Source organism: Phacochoerus africanus, chromosome 9 (genome assembly GCF_016906955.1).
Source record: "Phacochoerus africanus isolate WHEZ1 chromosome 9, ROS_Pafr_v1, whole genome shotgun sequence".
Lineage (NCBI taxonomy): Eukaryota > Metazoa > Chordata > Mammalia > Artiodactyla > Suidae > Phacochoerus > Phacochoerus africanus.
In genome coordinates, this window is record NC_062552.1 from 125,554,657 (window position 1) to 125,571,560 (window position 16,904).

A 16,904-nucleotide genomic window follows, 5' to 3' on the forward strand; every position below is an offset into this window, starting at 1 on the left:
CTTAAGACCACCAGAGTCATTAATAACCATTTGGGAGGGGTCATTAGAGGCGGTGCAGAAACCCCGTCCTCGCTAAAGTTTCACCCATTCATGTGGGCGTCACCGTCAGTTCATGCCGCCCGAAGAGAGCACCACTATGCCTTCTGACGACTGCCTGTCTCCCCCATTCCTCCTCCACGGAAGAATTTCCCCCTCATCCCAACGTGCTCATCCAGTCATGTGTTCACATCAGCGCTCGCTCTCGGTTCTGAATGAGCAGAGGTGGGGAGGGGTGTGTACACGGGGTTAGCATGAACACGCTAGCTCTGCCTGCCAAGACCTACAGGCACTGACATTCCAGAAGCGATGAGCAGACCTGGTGCCAAAATACCTTGTTCTGGGAGTTCCCATCGTGGCACGGTGGAAACGAATCTGACTAGGAACCATGAGGTTGCAGGTTCGACCCTCGGCCTTGCTCAGTGGGTTAAGGATCTGGCATTGCCGTAAGCTATGGTGTAGGTTGGAGACACAGCTTGGATCTGGCATTGCTGTGCCTGTGGTGTAGGCCGGCAGCTGTAGCTCTGATTAAACCCCTAGCCTGGGAACCCCCATATGCCACGGGTGCGGCCCTAGAAAGCAAAAAAAAAAAAAAAAAAAAAAAAAAAAAAAAAAAAAAACCGAAAAAAACACACAAATAAACCAAAAAACAAAAAACCTTGTTCCAATAAAAGGAACCAAAGCTCCTTAGAGAAGTGGCAGATTCCAGGGGCAGGGAAAATACAAGATGAGTTTAGAGAATCTTGCAGTACCAAGAAGTAAAGAAGTGCTTAAAAAAAAAAAAAGAAGAAGAAGAAGAAGAAAGGAGAAAGGATGGAGGTGTCAAAAGAGCTTAAGAGCCAACGCAAACGTGCTCCCCTGGCCAGAGCCGGCTCAGCTTAGTGGGAACAATTATCAAGTAACGGCAGCCTGGGTTACAGTCTCCCCGCGATCCGAACGTGCGCATCGAGAGCAGACAGGGACTCACGAGAGGAACCCAAAGACCAGTTCCCTCGGGTGTGGATCGCACAGGCCAGCAGACACCCAGCAGAACAAGCTCAAGCCACCAGCACTGACTCAGTACAGCCAAGAGCCACACGCCACCACTAGCTCAAAGGGTGCTTCCTTTTCAGTAAAGCCAACACTACCCCAGCTTAGCTGTCAATAATCCCCCCCACACGCACACACATTACAAAAAAAAAAAAAAAAAAGAAAGAAAGAAAAAGGGAGTTCCTGGTATGGAGCAGTGGAAATGAATCTGACTAGGAACCATGAAGTTGCAGGTTCAATCCCTGGCCTAACTCAGTGGGTTAAGGATCCGGTGTTGCTGTGAGCTGTGGTGTAGGTCGCAGATGTGACTCGGATCTGGTGTTGCTGTGACTGTGGTGCAGGCCGGCAGCTACAGCTCCGATGAGACCCCTAGCCTGGGAACCTCCATATGCTGCAAGTGCGGCCCTAAAAAGCAAAAAAAAAAAAGTAAAGTATCACTGACTCAGCAGTATTTTATTTAACATGTTACTTATTATGGGCTTTTAAGAGAAAAACATGTGTCCTTTCTTTTTTCTTTTTCTTTTTTTTTTTTTTTTTTTTGTCTTTCTAGGGCTGCACCTGAGGCATGTGGAGGTTCCCAGGCTAGAGGTGGAATCAGAGCCACAGCTGCCGACCTCCACCACAGCCACAGCAATGGGGGATCTGAGCCGCATCTGCGACCTACACCACGGCTCGCGGCAATGCCGGATCCTTAACCCACTGAGTGGGGCCAAGGATCAAACCCACAACCTCATGGCTCCTGGTCAGATTCGTTTCTGCTGCACCATGACAGGAACTGCTTTTTTTTTTTTTAACGGCTGTACCCACAGCATATGGAAGTTCACAGGCCAGGGAATCCAAGTCAAAGCTATGACCTACACCACAGCTGCAGTAACGCTATCCGTGACCCACCGTGCCAGGCCAGGGATCAAACCCTCACCTCCAAAGCAACCTGAGCTGCTTCAGTCAGATTCTAAACCCACGGTGCCACAGCAGGAACTCCCCCAAACACGTGTTCTAATTAATCAGTTTTATTTATTCACTTATTTGTCTTTTTAGGGCCACACCCAAGGCATGTGGAGGTTCCCAGGCTACCGGTCGAATCGGAGCTGTAGCTGCCAGCCACAGCCACAGCCACACCAGATCCGAGCTGTGTCCGCAACCTGCATACACTACAGCTCACAGCAACCCCAGATCCTTGACCCACTGAGCGAGTCCAGGGATTGAACCTGAGTCCTCAGGGATGCTCTTCAGATCTGTTTGTGCCGAGCCACGACGGGAACTCCCGAATCAACCACTTTTAAAGTTAAGACAAAGAACTGTTTCTGACAAATGATCCCATGGATGGTGATAAAGGCTACCAGCTACTGAATGTTTCTCAGGCGCCCACCTTGCCGGCTGCCTTGTATTCGCTGCCCTGGCTTGTCCTCAAGCACCTCACAAGGAAGCTGAGGCTCAGGTGGACGAGGCACTTTCAGGGTGTCGGGGATGCAGTGGATCCAGGACACACGTCCCCGTGGCCCCCAGGGAACTCCACACTCTCCCTAGGGACGCGGGTCATGTAAAGTCCTTTCCCAGACGAACTGAGCATTCCACACCGCCAAGGACTGCCCCGTAAAGCATTCTGGTCTTCTCTGATGGGAACGATGCCTCCACCTCCCTGAAGGCACACCTGAGACCAGGTCTGACCTCCCCCAACAGCTGGCTCAACAGGGCGAACTTGACTGTGCACCCCTCAGACAAGGAGGGCCTGGTGTCTACAGGCTGTGCCTCCGGTCCACTTTCTGCATTCGTCTCTTCATCACAATAAGAGCTGGCAAGTCCTGTTGGTGTCTGCAAGCACGTCAGAACCCGACCCCTGAACCTGACGGTGGGAGCTGACGGGACCCCAGGACTCTGCTACGGCACAACGACCCTTTCTCCGCTGGGTTTGTGGAACCTCGCTCAGAGCCCGCTGTGCAAGGCCGTCTACTCTGGAGACGGGATAATCCGCGCACTGGGCCTCCGATTCTCCATCACACATAATCTAAAGGTAAAGGGAGATAAAGAGATACAAAGGATTCCGGAGTCCCCATCGTGGCTCAGGGGTCTAAGGACCCAATGTCGTCTCTGTGAGGGTGTGGGTTTGATCCCTGGCCTCGCTCAGTGGGTTAAGGTTGCAGCGTTGCTGTGGGCTGTGGTGTAGGTCACAGACATGGCTCAGATCTGGTGTGGCTGTGGCTGTGGTGGAGGCCAACAGCTACAGTTCCGATTTGACCCCTAGCCTGGGAACCGCCATATGCTGTAGGTCTGGCCATAAAAAGATTTAAAGAAAGAAAGAAAAGGAAAGGAAAGGAACAGCAGACAAAGACTTCAGAATACACAAAGGAAGAAATGAGAAACGAGGGGCAAAGCAGGAGCCCCAATAACTTCAGTGTCTTGGCAGCAGTAGGCAGACACCACGTGCTTCAGCCTGGTGACTAGAGTGACAGGTGTCACGTGACTTCCCATCACTAACCACCTCTCCTCGTGTGCACGGTTGTGTGATTACGGAGTGGGTATGACTGCTCTGCGGGGATGTCATCAGGATCAAATTACTGCCTTGACGTGACAGACTGGCCTACTCCTTTCTAACCTGGAAACTCTTTCCATACTAAGAGTTTGAAATCAAGATCCATACCCCCAAGTTCTTCAGAAGGCGCCACATTAATGTAAGGGAATTACACTGTTTTTTATTTTTTATTTGTTTTTCTTTTTAGGGCCGCACACATGGCTATGGAAGTTCCCAGGCTAGGGGTCAGGTTGGAGCCATAGCTGCCAGCCTACACCACGGCCACAGCCATGTGGGATCTGAGCTGCATCTGCAACCTACACCACAGCTCATGGCAACACTGGATCCTTAACCCACTAAGCAAGGCCAGGGATAAAACCCACAACCTCATGGATACCAGATTTGTTACAATTGATCCACAACAGGAACTCCATATTTTTTAATTTTTTAAAAAATGTATTGTATTGGGAATGCCTGTTGTGATGCAGTGGAAAAGAATCTGACTAGGAACCATGAGGTTGCAGGTTCGACCCCTGGCCTCACTCAGTGGGTTAAGGATCCAGCATTGCCGTGAGCTGTGGTGTAGGTTGCAGATGTGGCTCAGATCTGGTGTGGCTGTGGTGTAGGCTGGCAGCTGAAGCTCCAATTAGACCCCTACCTGGGAATCTCCATGTGCCGCAGGAGCGGCCCTAAAAAGCAAAAAAAAAAAAAAAATGTATTGTATTGAAGCACAGCTGATTTACAATGTTGTGTTTTTTTAAAACTTTGCTTTAGATATTTACAGGCTTCAATTCCTTTTTTTTTTTTTTTTTTTTGATTGCATTAGTGGCACATGGAAGTTCCTGGGCCAGGGATGGAATTGGAGCCGCAGCTGTGACCTATGAAGGATCCTTAACCCTCTGTGCTGGGCCAGGGATTGAACCCCTGTCTCTGGGCCGCTGCAGAGACAATGCCGGATCCTTATCCTGCTGTGCCACAAGTGGGAACTCCTAGGGCTTCAATTCCTTTGATATTAGAAAAAAAAAGCTGAGTTTCAAGCGTCTTTATGAAAAGTTTAACAGGTGCCATGAAGTCACCATTTGCGTCGCTACTCTGTTAGTTTCCTAATCCATCTGGTTTTGACTCATCAGTGTGACGTATGTTAAGAATCTGTAAACTCAAGGACTTTAAGAGGCTGCTCTGTGGAAAAAGCCACAGGAGTCTTGAAGTGACAGTTCCAGAACTAGACAGCCCCCCCCTTCCCCAAGAGGCAACTAATTGCTCCAGGGAATACATTTCTCTAATCTCATCCGAAAACCCTACTTCAATATATTAACTGATTCATGTCTAATTCAATCACAAGGACCTCTAATATCTTTAAGATTTCATTTATAAAAATCCAACATCTAGGAGTTCCCGTCGTGGCACAGTGGTTAACGAATCCGACTAGGAACCATGAGGTTGTGGGGTGGGTCCCTGCCCTTGCTCAGTGGGTTAAGGATCCGGTGTTGGCTGTGGTGTAGGTCGCAGACGAGGCTCGGATCCCACGTTGCTGTGGCTCTGGTGTAGCCTGGCGGCTACAGCTCCAATTCAACCCTTAGCCTGGGAACCTCCATATGCTGAAGGAGCAGCCCTCAAAAGGCAAAAAGACAAAACAAAACAAAAATCCAACATCTACACAACTCTTAGGAACATTCAGACTGTTTAAAGTAAGGCATACTCTGGAGTTCCCGTCGTGGCTCAGCAGAAACGAATCCGACTAGGAACCATGAGGTTTCGGGTTCAACCCCTGGCCTTGCTCAGTGGTTAAGGATCTGGTGTTGCCGTGAGCTGTGGTGTAGGTCGCAGACACAGCTCAGATCTGGCATTGCTGTGGCTGTGGTGTAGGCCGGTGGCTACTGCTCTGATTTGACCTCTAGCTTGGAAACCTCTCTATGCTGCAGGTGCGGCTATAAAAAGCAAAATAAATAAATAAATAAAGTAAAGCATATCTTTACAATTTAAATTTTGGGCCCCATTAATCACTGATGCCATAGCAAATCTGGACATGAATAAGCTCCAGTGTGAGAGAAACACAAAATTAGGCTTTAATCCTCACTGCCCAAAGAAACGCGATTGTGTCTTATGCATTATTACAGGAATGCAATTTTACCATTAAGTTGCTCTTACTGATTAAAACGTGCGTCTGTGTTTAGTCTCAGGTCACCTACCTTTCAAAGTGCTGTTTCATTTGTTTACATGCATAGTAGTTTCCATCTCTCAGGTTCTGCATCTTCATAACTTCAGAAAACGTTCCCTCTCCTATTTTGCTGATTGCTTTATAGTCTATAAATAAAAACAATTATAAAGATAAGTTTTATTTATGCATACGTTTTGGACTCACTTCCAGACAGCAGACATTTGCCTGTTTCCTAAGAGTCTGTGTCCTCCTCATCTTACGAGAAGCTGGTGTTAGACATGCAGGGATAAGCAAGGTGCCAGCGTACGGCACAGAGAACTATACTGTGTTCTATGATGAACCATCATGGAAAAGAACTTTTTGTTTTTGGTCTTTTGTCTTTTTAGGGCCGCACTCATGTCACAGGCTAGGGTTCGAATCCAAGCTACACCAGACCGCCAGCCTACACCACAGCCACAGCAACGCCAGATCCGAGCCATGTCTGCTCATGGCAACACTGGATCCTTAACCCACTGAGCGTGGCCAGGGATCAAACTGTGTCCTCATGCATGCCACTGAGCCACGACAGGAACAACAGGTTCCCAGGAGGATAGATACAGACCCCGAATGTGACTGGTGACCTGGAGACCTGTTGCGGACATGGGTTCGGCTCGGCATGAGATCTGCACCCTTTCCGGGAATGGGGAGCACAGATTAACCACCTACAAGGATTCACTGCCCTCTGTCCTGGGACTCAACCCCCTATCCCTCCCTTGACCTTCCCCTCCTCCTTCTTTGTCGTTCCTGCCACGTGTTCCCACCACGGTGCTTTAAAAGCCCGGCCCCTCCTCACAGTCAGAGCCTTGGCTATCTGAGCTCACCGGTCCCCCTCTGATGCCTTAATAACTCTCTCCTGCTTCACCACCTTGGCCTTGAGCATTCTTCCCTCAGCAAACCTAAGAGGAAATTCCTTGGAAAAGAACGTTTTTTAAAAAAGAATGAGTGTGGAGTTCCCGTTGTGGCTCAGTGGGTAACAAATCCAACTAGGAACCACGAGGTTGCGGGTTCAATCCCTGGCCTTGCTCCGTGGGTTAAGGATCTGGCGTTGCCGTGAGCTGTGCTGTAGGTCACAGATGCGGATCCCATCTGGTGTTGCTGTGGCTGTGGTGTAGGCTGGCAGCTGCAGCTCCTATTGGACCCCCTAGCCTGGGAACCTCCATATGCTGCGGGTGCAGCTCAAGAAATGGCAAAAAGACCAAAAAAAAAGAATGAGTGTGTGTGTGTGTAGCATAACTGAATCACTTTGTTGTACAGCAGAAATTAATGAAACATTTTAAATCAACTATAATTCAATAAAAAAAACCTTTACGAGCAGCTGGGCTGAGTTGGCCACAAGCAACCTCTGCTCCCCCTGGGCAGCGGGGAGCCACAGGACGCGAATCCCGAGCCAGAGGAAAGGCTCAGCTCCCCTCCAAGACCTGCAAGCAGAGGCCGGTCAGGACGGCCCTCCCGGCAGCTGGAACATCCTCTGGAAATCACTGTCCGTGGCCCCGCAGGAGGCACAGCTGACCTACGGCAGGTCCCTGGCAGTCTTGAATTTCCTGATTTTCTGAAAGCTGACAGCGGTGTCCCCGGCTTTGCGGCCGCCGCCACCATCGCCCCCGCGGAGTCCGTGGTTTGGGAGCCTCTAAAGCACCAGGGCAAATCCCTTCCTGCTTGAAATACCTCGAGCAGTTTCTGTCTTCCTCATCGGAACTTGACAGATACAGAAATTCGTCTCTTGAAGCGAAATGCTGCCAATAACAAACGCCTTGAAAGGGCAGCGAGGCCGCCGCTGGGCAGCCGGGGAGGCGAGGCCGCGAGGCCGGACAGAGCCGTGTCTGCAGTAACCGCTGCCTCCGCGGGGGGGCGCCACCCCCGGCCCGCGGCCCGGCCGGGGCAGGGCGGGAGGTCAGGGTGCGGGGTTGCGGCTGCTTCTGCTTCTGCCGCGCAGCAAGAGATGCCGGGCAGAAGCCGGCTCGGGACGGGGCTGCTGCTCTCCCAGCAGCAATGAGCAGAAACGGCAGGAAGGAGAAAGGCTGTGCGAGCCCAAGTCTCCCTGGGGTGGAAGAGCTTCTGCCAAGACAGCAGGCCCGACAGTCAGACGAGATCGCGGGAGCCAGTCACCCCCTTCTCCTCCCCCGCCCAGGCCCTTGCTCCACCGAACCCCGTAGACTGAGACGGAGAAGCAGGAGAGCAAGGCCAAAAAGCAGTGAGAGGCTTGAGAAGTGTTTGGAAAAGCACCTCGAGTGTGGAGCTGACCAGAAGCAACCAGATCAGAAACCTATTCAACTAACTGCGCCTGGACGGAAGAGGCCAGCACCTTCAATCCCCGAACCCGGGTTAACACAGAGCAGGCTTTTAAACCGAGCTGCTCCAGAGGGGCCTCGTCTTCAACACCTCCTATACACAGAGCAGGTGTCTACCTTGTGCAAATTCTTTCAAATTTCACTTCTAAAAAACATCCCCCTCTAAAGTAAATTATGCCTGGATGGGAATGTATTGGATTTTAAAGCAAATCTAAATATATCATTTCACCTGGAAATACTTCAGTATTTTTTGCTAACAGATAAGGACTTTAAAAACATTCCCATCCACTTCTGCCAGAAGTATAAACTGGAATAGTTATTTTAGAGGCAATTTGCCAGTATCTATTAAATATTTAAGATGTCCATATTCCTTAACCCAGCAATTCCAATTCTACAACTTATCCTGCGAAAAATACTTGCTCAACTATACATGATATGAGGATGTCAGTGCAACATTATGTAACAGGAAAAACCCACGGCCCCAAATAGAAAAGTGGATAAATTAAATACGATATTTCTATACAATGGAATATACTAAATACATTGAAAAGAATGACACAGATAGATGGATTCCTAAAAATAATGTCCTCAAAGATCCACCCCAACACACACACATACAATTAGTGGCTCTCTCTGAGTATCTTGCTATCTAAGTCAGATCTATTCCATAATAAATGTGTAGTTTATTTAAAAACAACAATAGAAAATGAAAACTCTAGGGAAAAAAAGTAGTGGGGGTAAAATGACAAAATGCTGATCACTGTTGAAGCTAGGTGACCGATACTACCATGAGTGTTCATTCTACTCTCTACTTCTGATATGCTTTCAATTTTCCATGATAAAAAGTTAAAACAAAGAGCAGACCCCAAACCTCCTCCCGGTGACCCTCCATGACGAGCCAGAAAACAAATGACCCCCGGAGACCTGGAAGCCGTGAGAGAAAGACGGTGGAAAAGCCACCAGGAAAAACTGGCAACCAGGAACACCCACACAGGACACTGACACCAACAAGAAAAGTGCCTTTCTTGGAGTTCCCGCTGTGGCGCAATGGGATTGGCGGCATCTTAGAAGCACTGGGATACAGGTTCGACCCCTGGCCGGACACAGTGGATCAAGGATCTGGTGTTGCCACAGCTGCGGCTTAGGTTGTGACTGCGCTTCAGATCTGACTCCTGGCCAGGGACTCCAAATGTTTCAGGGCAGCCAAAAAAGAAAAGAAAAAAATGCCTTTCCTACGTAAAGCCCCTGAGACTGGGGGTGGGGGGGTTCATCCATTACAGCTCCTAGTAAGCATTATCCTAATACACCTGATATATAAATAGCATCATTTATAGAACAGACTTTTGAGAATTTGTATTTGTAAGATACCATATTAAAAAATCAGCTCTTAATAAACATCCAGTGACTTTAGCTACAAAAATGCAAGCTACACAAAAATTTTTCTGAATATCTGTATTTGTCTGAGATTTTTATCCCACTTGTAAGCCACTGTCGCTGCCTGCCACCATTTCACTCCTGGGTCAGAGACAAAGGACTTCATTTCTCACAGTCCCGCCAAGCACAAGAGCATCGGCAGATCGGCACTGGCTCCCGCTGCCCTGAAGTCCCATGGGGGTGACCGGATGGGCCCACATGACACCTGCACACACAACAGACTGCTTTAGGGCCAACGGTCCAGCACTTTCTGAACAAGCAGCAAACAAGATGACTCGGCCTTGCCATCTGGCACTCTCCACAAAAACACGTCGGGAAGCCCAGGGCCAATGGTTCATTACAGAGTTAGTACATACCTGCCCAGTTGTACTAATACAGGGTGCTTGGTATGGTATTATTCTTACCTATAAAAGCTAATATATAGATAACACTGACTTTAATGCCACTTTTCAATCTAAAAAAACCCATCAATTTCAGTGTGTATTTTCAAGAATCTTAACTCCAGGCCATGCAAAATGAGAAAATTCTATTTGTAATTATATATTTGTAAAAACTGGAAAAAATACTTTTCCCTCAAAACAGCATCTAACCATGTTAGACCATTCAAAATACCATACACCCACCAGACAAGCAACGGCCACGGGCAGGAGTAAGACCTCTGACTGCTGTGCACGCAGCAGATGCTGAAAAACTCCCGAAGAGAATGATCCAAGAACAGAACTGTTCAAGCTTCTCGCAAAAAACTTATTTTCCAAAGAGATTTCTAGGGAGGAAAAGGCACTGAGGACATGGGGAGGCGGGTGGTCCCCAAAGGACATGTCCTTGTCCTGAGCCCCAGAACCTGCGAATGTGAAGCACGGTGTCTGCAGATAATAAGGGAAAGGATCTTGAAATGGGAACAGTGGGATGCCCTGGGTGGGTCCCAAATCCAGTGACAAGGGTCCTTGTAAGCGACACACTGAGAGAGCGGAAGGGTGGTTCCAGGGGCTGGAGGAGGGGAGATGGATCCTGTGACTGAACGGGCACAGAGTGTCAGCCACGCAAGACTAAAAGCTTCCAGAGCTTTGCTGGACAGCAATGTGCAGACAGTGAAAAATACCACCCACTTAAAAACGTAGTAAGAGGGCAGATCTCAGGTTATCTGATTTTTTTCCACAATGTAAAGGAAACACACACACAGGGAAGAGGAGGCCACAGGGGGACAGAGGCAGGGACCAGAGTGATGCGGCCACAGGCCACGGCGCGCAGGCCGCCCCAGAGGCGGGAGGAGGCAGGAAGGTGCGGCCCGGAGCCTGGGGAGGGTCGCGGCCCTGCGGCTGCTGAGTCCAGACTTCCGGCCCCCAGGACCCCGAGAGGACCAACTTCTGTTGTATCAGCCACCGAATGCGTGACAAACCGTTGCAGCAGCCCTAGAGATTTAACAGCGAATGTACCTGGTATCTTTCATAATCCAGGGAAAACATTAATTCTTCTCATTACAGGAAAAACTCATTCTAAGCATCACAATGTAAGAAGTCTCTGGAAAGGCTGATTTGACCAAGTAAAAAATGTGAGCCTCTAGCACCTCAAGAAACACCCTAAAAATGGTAAATAACGATGAAAAAGCCATACAAAGGACCTCACGTGGCAGATAAAGAGGGACAGGGCTGGATTTGCCTCCTGATGGGAGCACCCTTTCCGGATGTTTTACTAAATGAAAAGGACACATTAAAGGACAGTGTGTCCACTACGGTGACAGTCTTTTTTTAAAAAGCGTTTATACACCGTGTCGGGCCGAATAACACCCCCACCCCACCCCCGCAACGTCCGTGTTCTAATCCTGGAAGCTGTGAGTGTCGGGCTGCCTGGCCAGACGGAATCAACCGCCAAGGTTGTTCAAGGGCCAACCTCCGTTGCTGAACGGAGACGAGACGGCCTTGCAGCCAGGCACCGGGCGCTGAGCAGCGGCAGCGCCAGGCAGAGGAGGGGGCAGCCATCAGGGTACAGGGGCTTCGAGGAGCTGGACGAGCCCAGGGAGCAGAGTCTCCCCAACACCTGGCAGCAACCTAGTCCAGGGAGGTCATTTACGATGCGCTGTTTTAAGCCACTGGGTTTGCGACAATTTGTTACAACAGCAGTAAAAAAACGAATATACACTCTCACACGTGTGTGCTCATCTATGTACAGAAGGAACTACAAGGAACACAAGGACGTGCCACAGTGGGTACCTGGGGGGGCATATGGGGGGGGGCGGGAGGCAGGGGGCTGGGAGCAGGAGTAGAAGGGAGATTCCCTCTTCACTGTATGTCATCTGTGCTTTTTACTGTCACACTCTGTGTATGCATTAATCTGTTAAGTAATTAAAGACAATTTAAGGGGAAGAGATATTGTCTTTGTGATTCCTTTAAGGAAAATGGATTTTGAAATTAAAAGCTAAGTGTATTTATTTTCATACAATATTCATCTTAAAGAAAATGGCAATCTATGAAATAAAAATAATTTACAAGAAAACTAAAAATAACAAAAACATAAGACATCCTATGATAAACCACAATGGAAAATAATTTTTTTTTTGTCTTTTAGGGCCACACCTGCAGCATATGGAGGTTCCCAGGCTAGGGGTCCATCCGGAGCTGTAGCCTCCAGCCTACGCCACAGCCACAGCAATGAGGATCCGAGCCGCGTCTGCGACCTACACCACAGCTCACGGCAACGCCGGATCCTTAACCCAATGAGCGAGGCCAGGGATTGAACCCGCTCCTCATGGTTCCTAGTCGGATTCGTTAACCACTGAGCCACAACAGGAACTCCAAAAAGAATATTTTAAAAAATGTATATATATTATAACGGAGTCACTTTGCTGTGCAGCAGAAATGAACACAACTGGAGTTCCCATTGTGGCTCAATGCTTAACGAATTCGACTAGGAACCATGAGGTTTTGGGTTCGGTTCCCGGCCTCGCTCAGTGGGTTAATGATCCGGCGTTGCTGTGAGCTGTGGTGTAGGTCGCAGACGCGGCTTGGATCCCGCGTTGCTGTGGCTCTGGCGTAGGCCAGAGCAGCTACAGCTCCAATTCGACCCCTAGCCTGGGACCCTCCATATGCTGCGGGAGCGGCCCTGGAAGGCAAAAAGACAAAAAAAAAAAAAGAAGAAGAAAAAGAAAAAGAAAAGAAAGAAAGAAAGAAATTAACACAACTTTGCAAATCAACTATACTTCAATAAAGAAGGAAAAAACATAAGACAGCACTTCATACCCACTAGAAGGGCTAGATTCAAAAAGAGAATAACCCGTGTTGGTGAGGATGTGGGTAAGTGAGAACTCTGGTGCGTCCTTGGTGGAAATGCAAAGTGGTGCACCTGCGATGGGAAACAGTTTAGCACTTCTTCAGGATATTAAACAGAGTGATTAACATGTGATCCAGAATTCCACTGCTGCATATGTACTCAAGAAAAATGAAAACCTATGTCCAAATATTCACCCGCACACAAATGTTCCTGGAAGCACTGTTCATAGGAGTCAAAGGTGGAAACAACACAAATGTCCATCAGTTGATGGATAAACAAAACATGGTCTGTCCACCCGATGGAATATCATTCAGCCACAGGCACGTGCTACAACATGGAAACATGCCGACAAGTAAAAGAAGCCAAGGACAAAAGGCCATTTACATGAAATGTCCAGAATAGGCAAATCCACAGACACAGAGAGTAGATGAGGGCTTGCCAGGAGTTGGGGGGGTGGCAATGGGGACCTGGGGCAGTAGTGCTAACGGAGACGATGGAAGTGGTGGAAGTGTTTTAACAGGTTAGGATGACGGGCGCACCGCTCAGCTAAAAAAAAAAAAAAAAAAGGCACTGAACTTGATAGTATGTAAATTATATCACAATAAAGCTATTAAAACAGACAAATCTGTGGTGTCAGTGTCAGAACAGTGGTTACCCTTGGGAGGCAACGTGACTAAAAGAGGCCCAAGGGGACTTCCAGGATACAGGGAATGCTGTTTCTTGATCTTGGAGCAGGTTATGTGGGCATGTTCCCTTCGGGAAAATTCACCCACTTGTACTTGTAATGCGTGCAGTTTTCTGTATGGATGTTATACTCCAACATTTTAAAATTGCAAGAAAAAAAGGGAGGCCCAGTTAGGAATGAGCAGAAGAGTATATTCAGGGAAAGACACAAAGAAAACAGCGATCAGATGAAGGGCAGCATCTGCACCTCCACCAACTCCGCTGCTGGATCCCTGACCACAGTTCCGGCTCCCCGGGGGCCCAGCCTTCCTGCTCTAGAGTTTTCCTGTTCTCAAGCTCACCCTGAACTGACTGTCACGACACATGGCCATCACGGGAAGCGCAGCGGAAGCAGGCTGGAACAGTCTCCCGAGTGAGGACAAGGCGTGGGGGCCGCGTGCATTCCTCCTCTGGCGCCCTAGCAGGAGGACAAGACGTCTTTGGTGGCGTCAGCTCCGGGGAGCCCCTTCCGGTCCCTGAAACAGGTCTCCATCCCATTTCCCAGACGGCGGCTCTGTCCCAAATGAAGACCCCATGGGAAGGCCTGCCAGCCCCGACACTAGTATGACCGGGTCCTGGCAACTCACAAGAGCTGCAGATAAAATACATCACACCAGACAAGGAAACACAAAGAAACAACAGCAGAAGCAAAGAACGCTGCGGGCAATGGACATTATTTTAGCATTAAACCTGTCCATTCATGCGTAAGGAAACCCATATTCCAAAGCGCCGCCTTCAGCAAACACGGTGACAGAAGCCTGGCCTCGTGATGCCTGCAGGTCGGCAGCAGGGAAGCCTACCCGAGGGGGGCGGAAGCTCTGGCATTTTCCAAACTGAGTTCCACAAAACACCAGTAGCCCCAACACTAGTGGGCATTCCACAGAAGGGGGCTCTGTGAGCAAATCAACTGAGGAAACGCAGGGGGCGGTGAAGGGCAGGATGCGAAGCTGCAGGGTGTCCCAGGGCCCCGGGGCCCCGCAGGAGGCTGTGCTGTGCACAACCAGACCACCCCTCCCGCGGCTGCTCCAGGTCCCCACCTGAAGACCTTCAACTGAGCTACTGAATCCCTCTCAACCAGGGCTCCCGAATAAAAACGACCTGACCTCGCTCCCAGCAAGGCAGGATCTCAAGCGACGCTGCCAGTTTACAGCTCTCCCCCCACCCCCACCCCCCCGCCTCCAAGAGATGCTGGCTTGAGCAAGCGGGGACCAGCCCCCGCGGAGTCCTCACCGTGGAAGAGCTGGACCCCTTCTGACAAAAGCCAGAAGCTATAACCTGCTTGACACCCAGGGCTTAAACTAAACCCCCGAGCCTCTCTAAAGCCGGTAACCTGCCCCCAAAGGCCTGGAACCAGCCAAGGAAGATTACTCGGTGTCTCCCAGAGAAGCTTCTTCAAAACAAACTGACCCAGGGAATTCCCATCAGGGCTCAGCCGAAACGACTCTGACCATCACCCACGAGGACGCAGGCTCGATCCCCGAGCTTGCTCGGTGGGTTAAGGACCCAGCATGGCCATGAGCTGTGGTGCAGGTCACAGACACGGCTCGGCTCTGGCATGGCTGTGGCTGTGGTGTAGGCCAGAAGCTACAGCTCTGATTTGACACTTTGACACTAGCCTGGTAACCTCCATACGCCATGGGTGTGGCCCTAAAAGGACAAAAAACAAACGAACAAACAAAAAACGGACCCAAATACAGGCTCTGGGACTCACTACTTATTTCCCCAGTTTGGAACTTAATAAAACATCCTTGCCGAGTTTCTTGAGGAGCCTCCAAACTTGACACTTGGCGGGCAAATTTAACCGGCCTGACCTTTCTGAGAAACGCATCCCTCTGCCCTCGGGAAGCCTGTCCTGACCCGGCCAAGCGCACGCGTCCTGACAAAGCACCACCTCGGCTTTCCTTCTGGACGGACCCGACCGGAACACCCAGCACTTCCTCGGAAAGGGGACACCGCCCATCGTCGTGCAGAGGCGCGTTCCCGCGGCTGCCTCCTGACAAAGGTCTGCTCCGAGGCCGGCCCCTGGCCGCCTCGGGGAACCCGGATCCTGGGACGGGCCGCCTCCCTCCGGGTAGAGCAGGCAGTGGGGGTTAGGCGGCCGCTGCCTCCTTCTGGAGCCGGAGGGTTCGCCATGCTCCGGGCAGGGGTGCCTTCCGCATCAGTTCCCCATCAGACTCCTGGGCACCGGGAGCTTCCCTTAGAGAAAACATCTCACACGTGCTAGAAGAACGTTCGCTGCTAGAAGAACGAAGTGCGTCCCGTGTGGCTCCCCAGGGAGCCCTTTTTCCTTTGCTGACTTTTCCCTGAATCCTCTCACTGCAGTAAATCGCAGCCATGAGTCAGAACACATCCTGAGTCCTGTGAGTCTTCCTGGCAAATCACGGAACCAGGGGTGGTGGTCCTGGGACCCGCCCCCCCCCCAAATGCAATTGATGCTGTACTTCAGCCTCAAGGAGCCAAACAGCTCCGGCAGTACGACTGCATCACTGTGGATGCCAATAAAGGCACCAGCTATGCACCAAGCCCTGCGCCATGCACTGCAAAGATCAATAAACCCCGTGGCCCAGGAGACGGCTGTGGTGACTTGTTTCCTCCACGGCTCTCACTGAGACAGCAGGTCTGGGTATAAAACAAGGATGAAGGCAGGGGCGAGAGAGAGAAATACTCCCAGGAAAACACACTGAGAAGAAGTATCTTCCTATTCTCTCCAACAGGACCTGGCATATATTCGCAGGCCTTTAATGTTAAGTAAGAAAACTTAAGATGAACACAAAGCTGGGAAGGGCACAGAGGAAAAAAATCCCGCCCCACATTAGTGCGAAGAGAAGGCATCAACAAGCAACAAAACAAGCCCAGGGAGTGCCCGTCTGTGGTGCAGCGGGAAATGAATCCAACTAACATCCAGGAGGACTCAGGTTCGATCCCTCACCTTGGGTAGGAGATCTGGCACTGCCATGAGCTGTGGTGTAGGTCGCAGACACGGCTCAGATCCTGAGTTGCTGTGGCTGTGGTGTAGGCCAGCAGCTGGAGCTCCTATTCGACCTCTAGCCTGGGAACTTCCATGTGCCGAGGGTACGGCCCTAAAAAAAACAGGAGAAACAAACAAAAAACTAGCCCAAGCAGTTCCATCCAAGGTGCAGCAGAAATGAATCCAACTAATATCCATGAGGACGAGGGTTCGATCCCTGGCCTCACTCAGTGGGTCGGGGATCTGGCATTGCCATGAGCTGTGGTGTAGGTCGAAGACGTGACTCAGATCTGGCATGGCTGTGGCTGTGGTGTAGGCTGGCAGCTGCAGCTCCGACTCGACCTCTAGCCTGGGAACCTCCATACGCTGTGGGTGCGGACCTAAAAAAGAAAAAAACAAACAAGCCAAGGGAGTTCCCTGGTGGTCTAGTGGTTAGGACTAGGTGCTTTCACTGCT

General features: G+C 50.1%; 1 protein-coding gene across 6 annotated transcripts in view; it reads right to left on the minus strand.

The window, feature by feature from the left end:
* MOK (MOK protein kinase) overlaps window positions 1-16,904 on the minus strand; it is a 54,892-nt gene that overhangs the window by 29,615 nt on the left and 8,373 nt on the right. For all 6 annotated transcript variants that reach the window (XR_007137108.1, XR_007137110.1, XR_007137111.1 and 3 more), the window contains exon 2: window positions 5,764-5,878. Coding sequence is in view for 2 of the 6 variants with exons in the window: in XM_047796734.1 (XP_047652690.1) it covers window positions 5,764-5,878 (115 nt within the window). In the remaining 4 variants the exon portion in view is untranslated. The remainder of the gene's footprint in view (window positions 1-5,763; window positions 5,879-16,904) is intronic.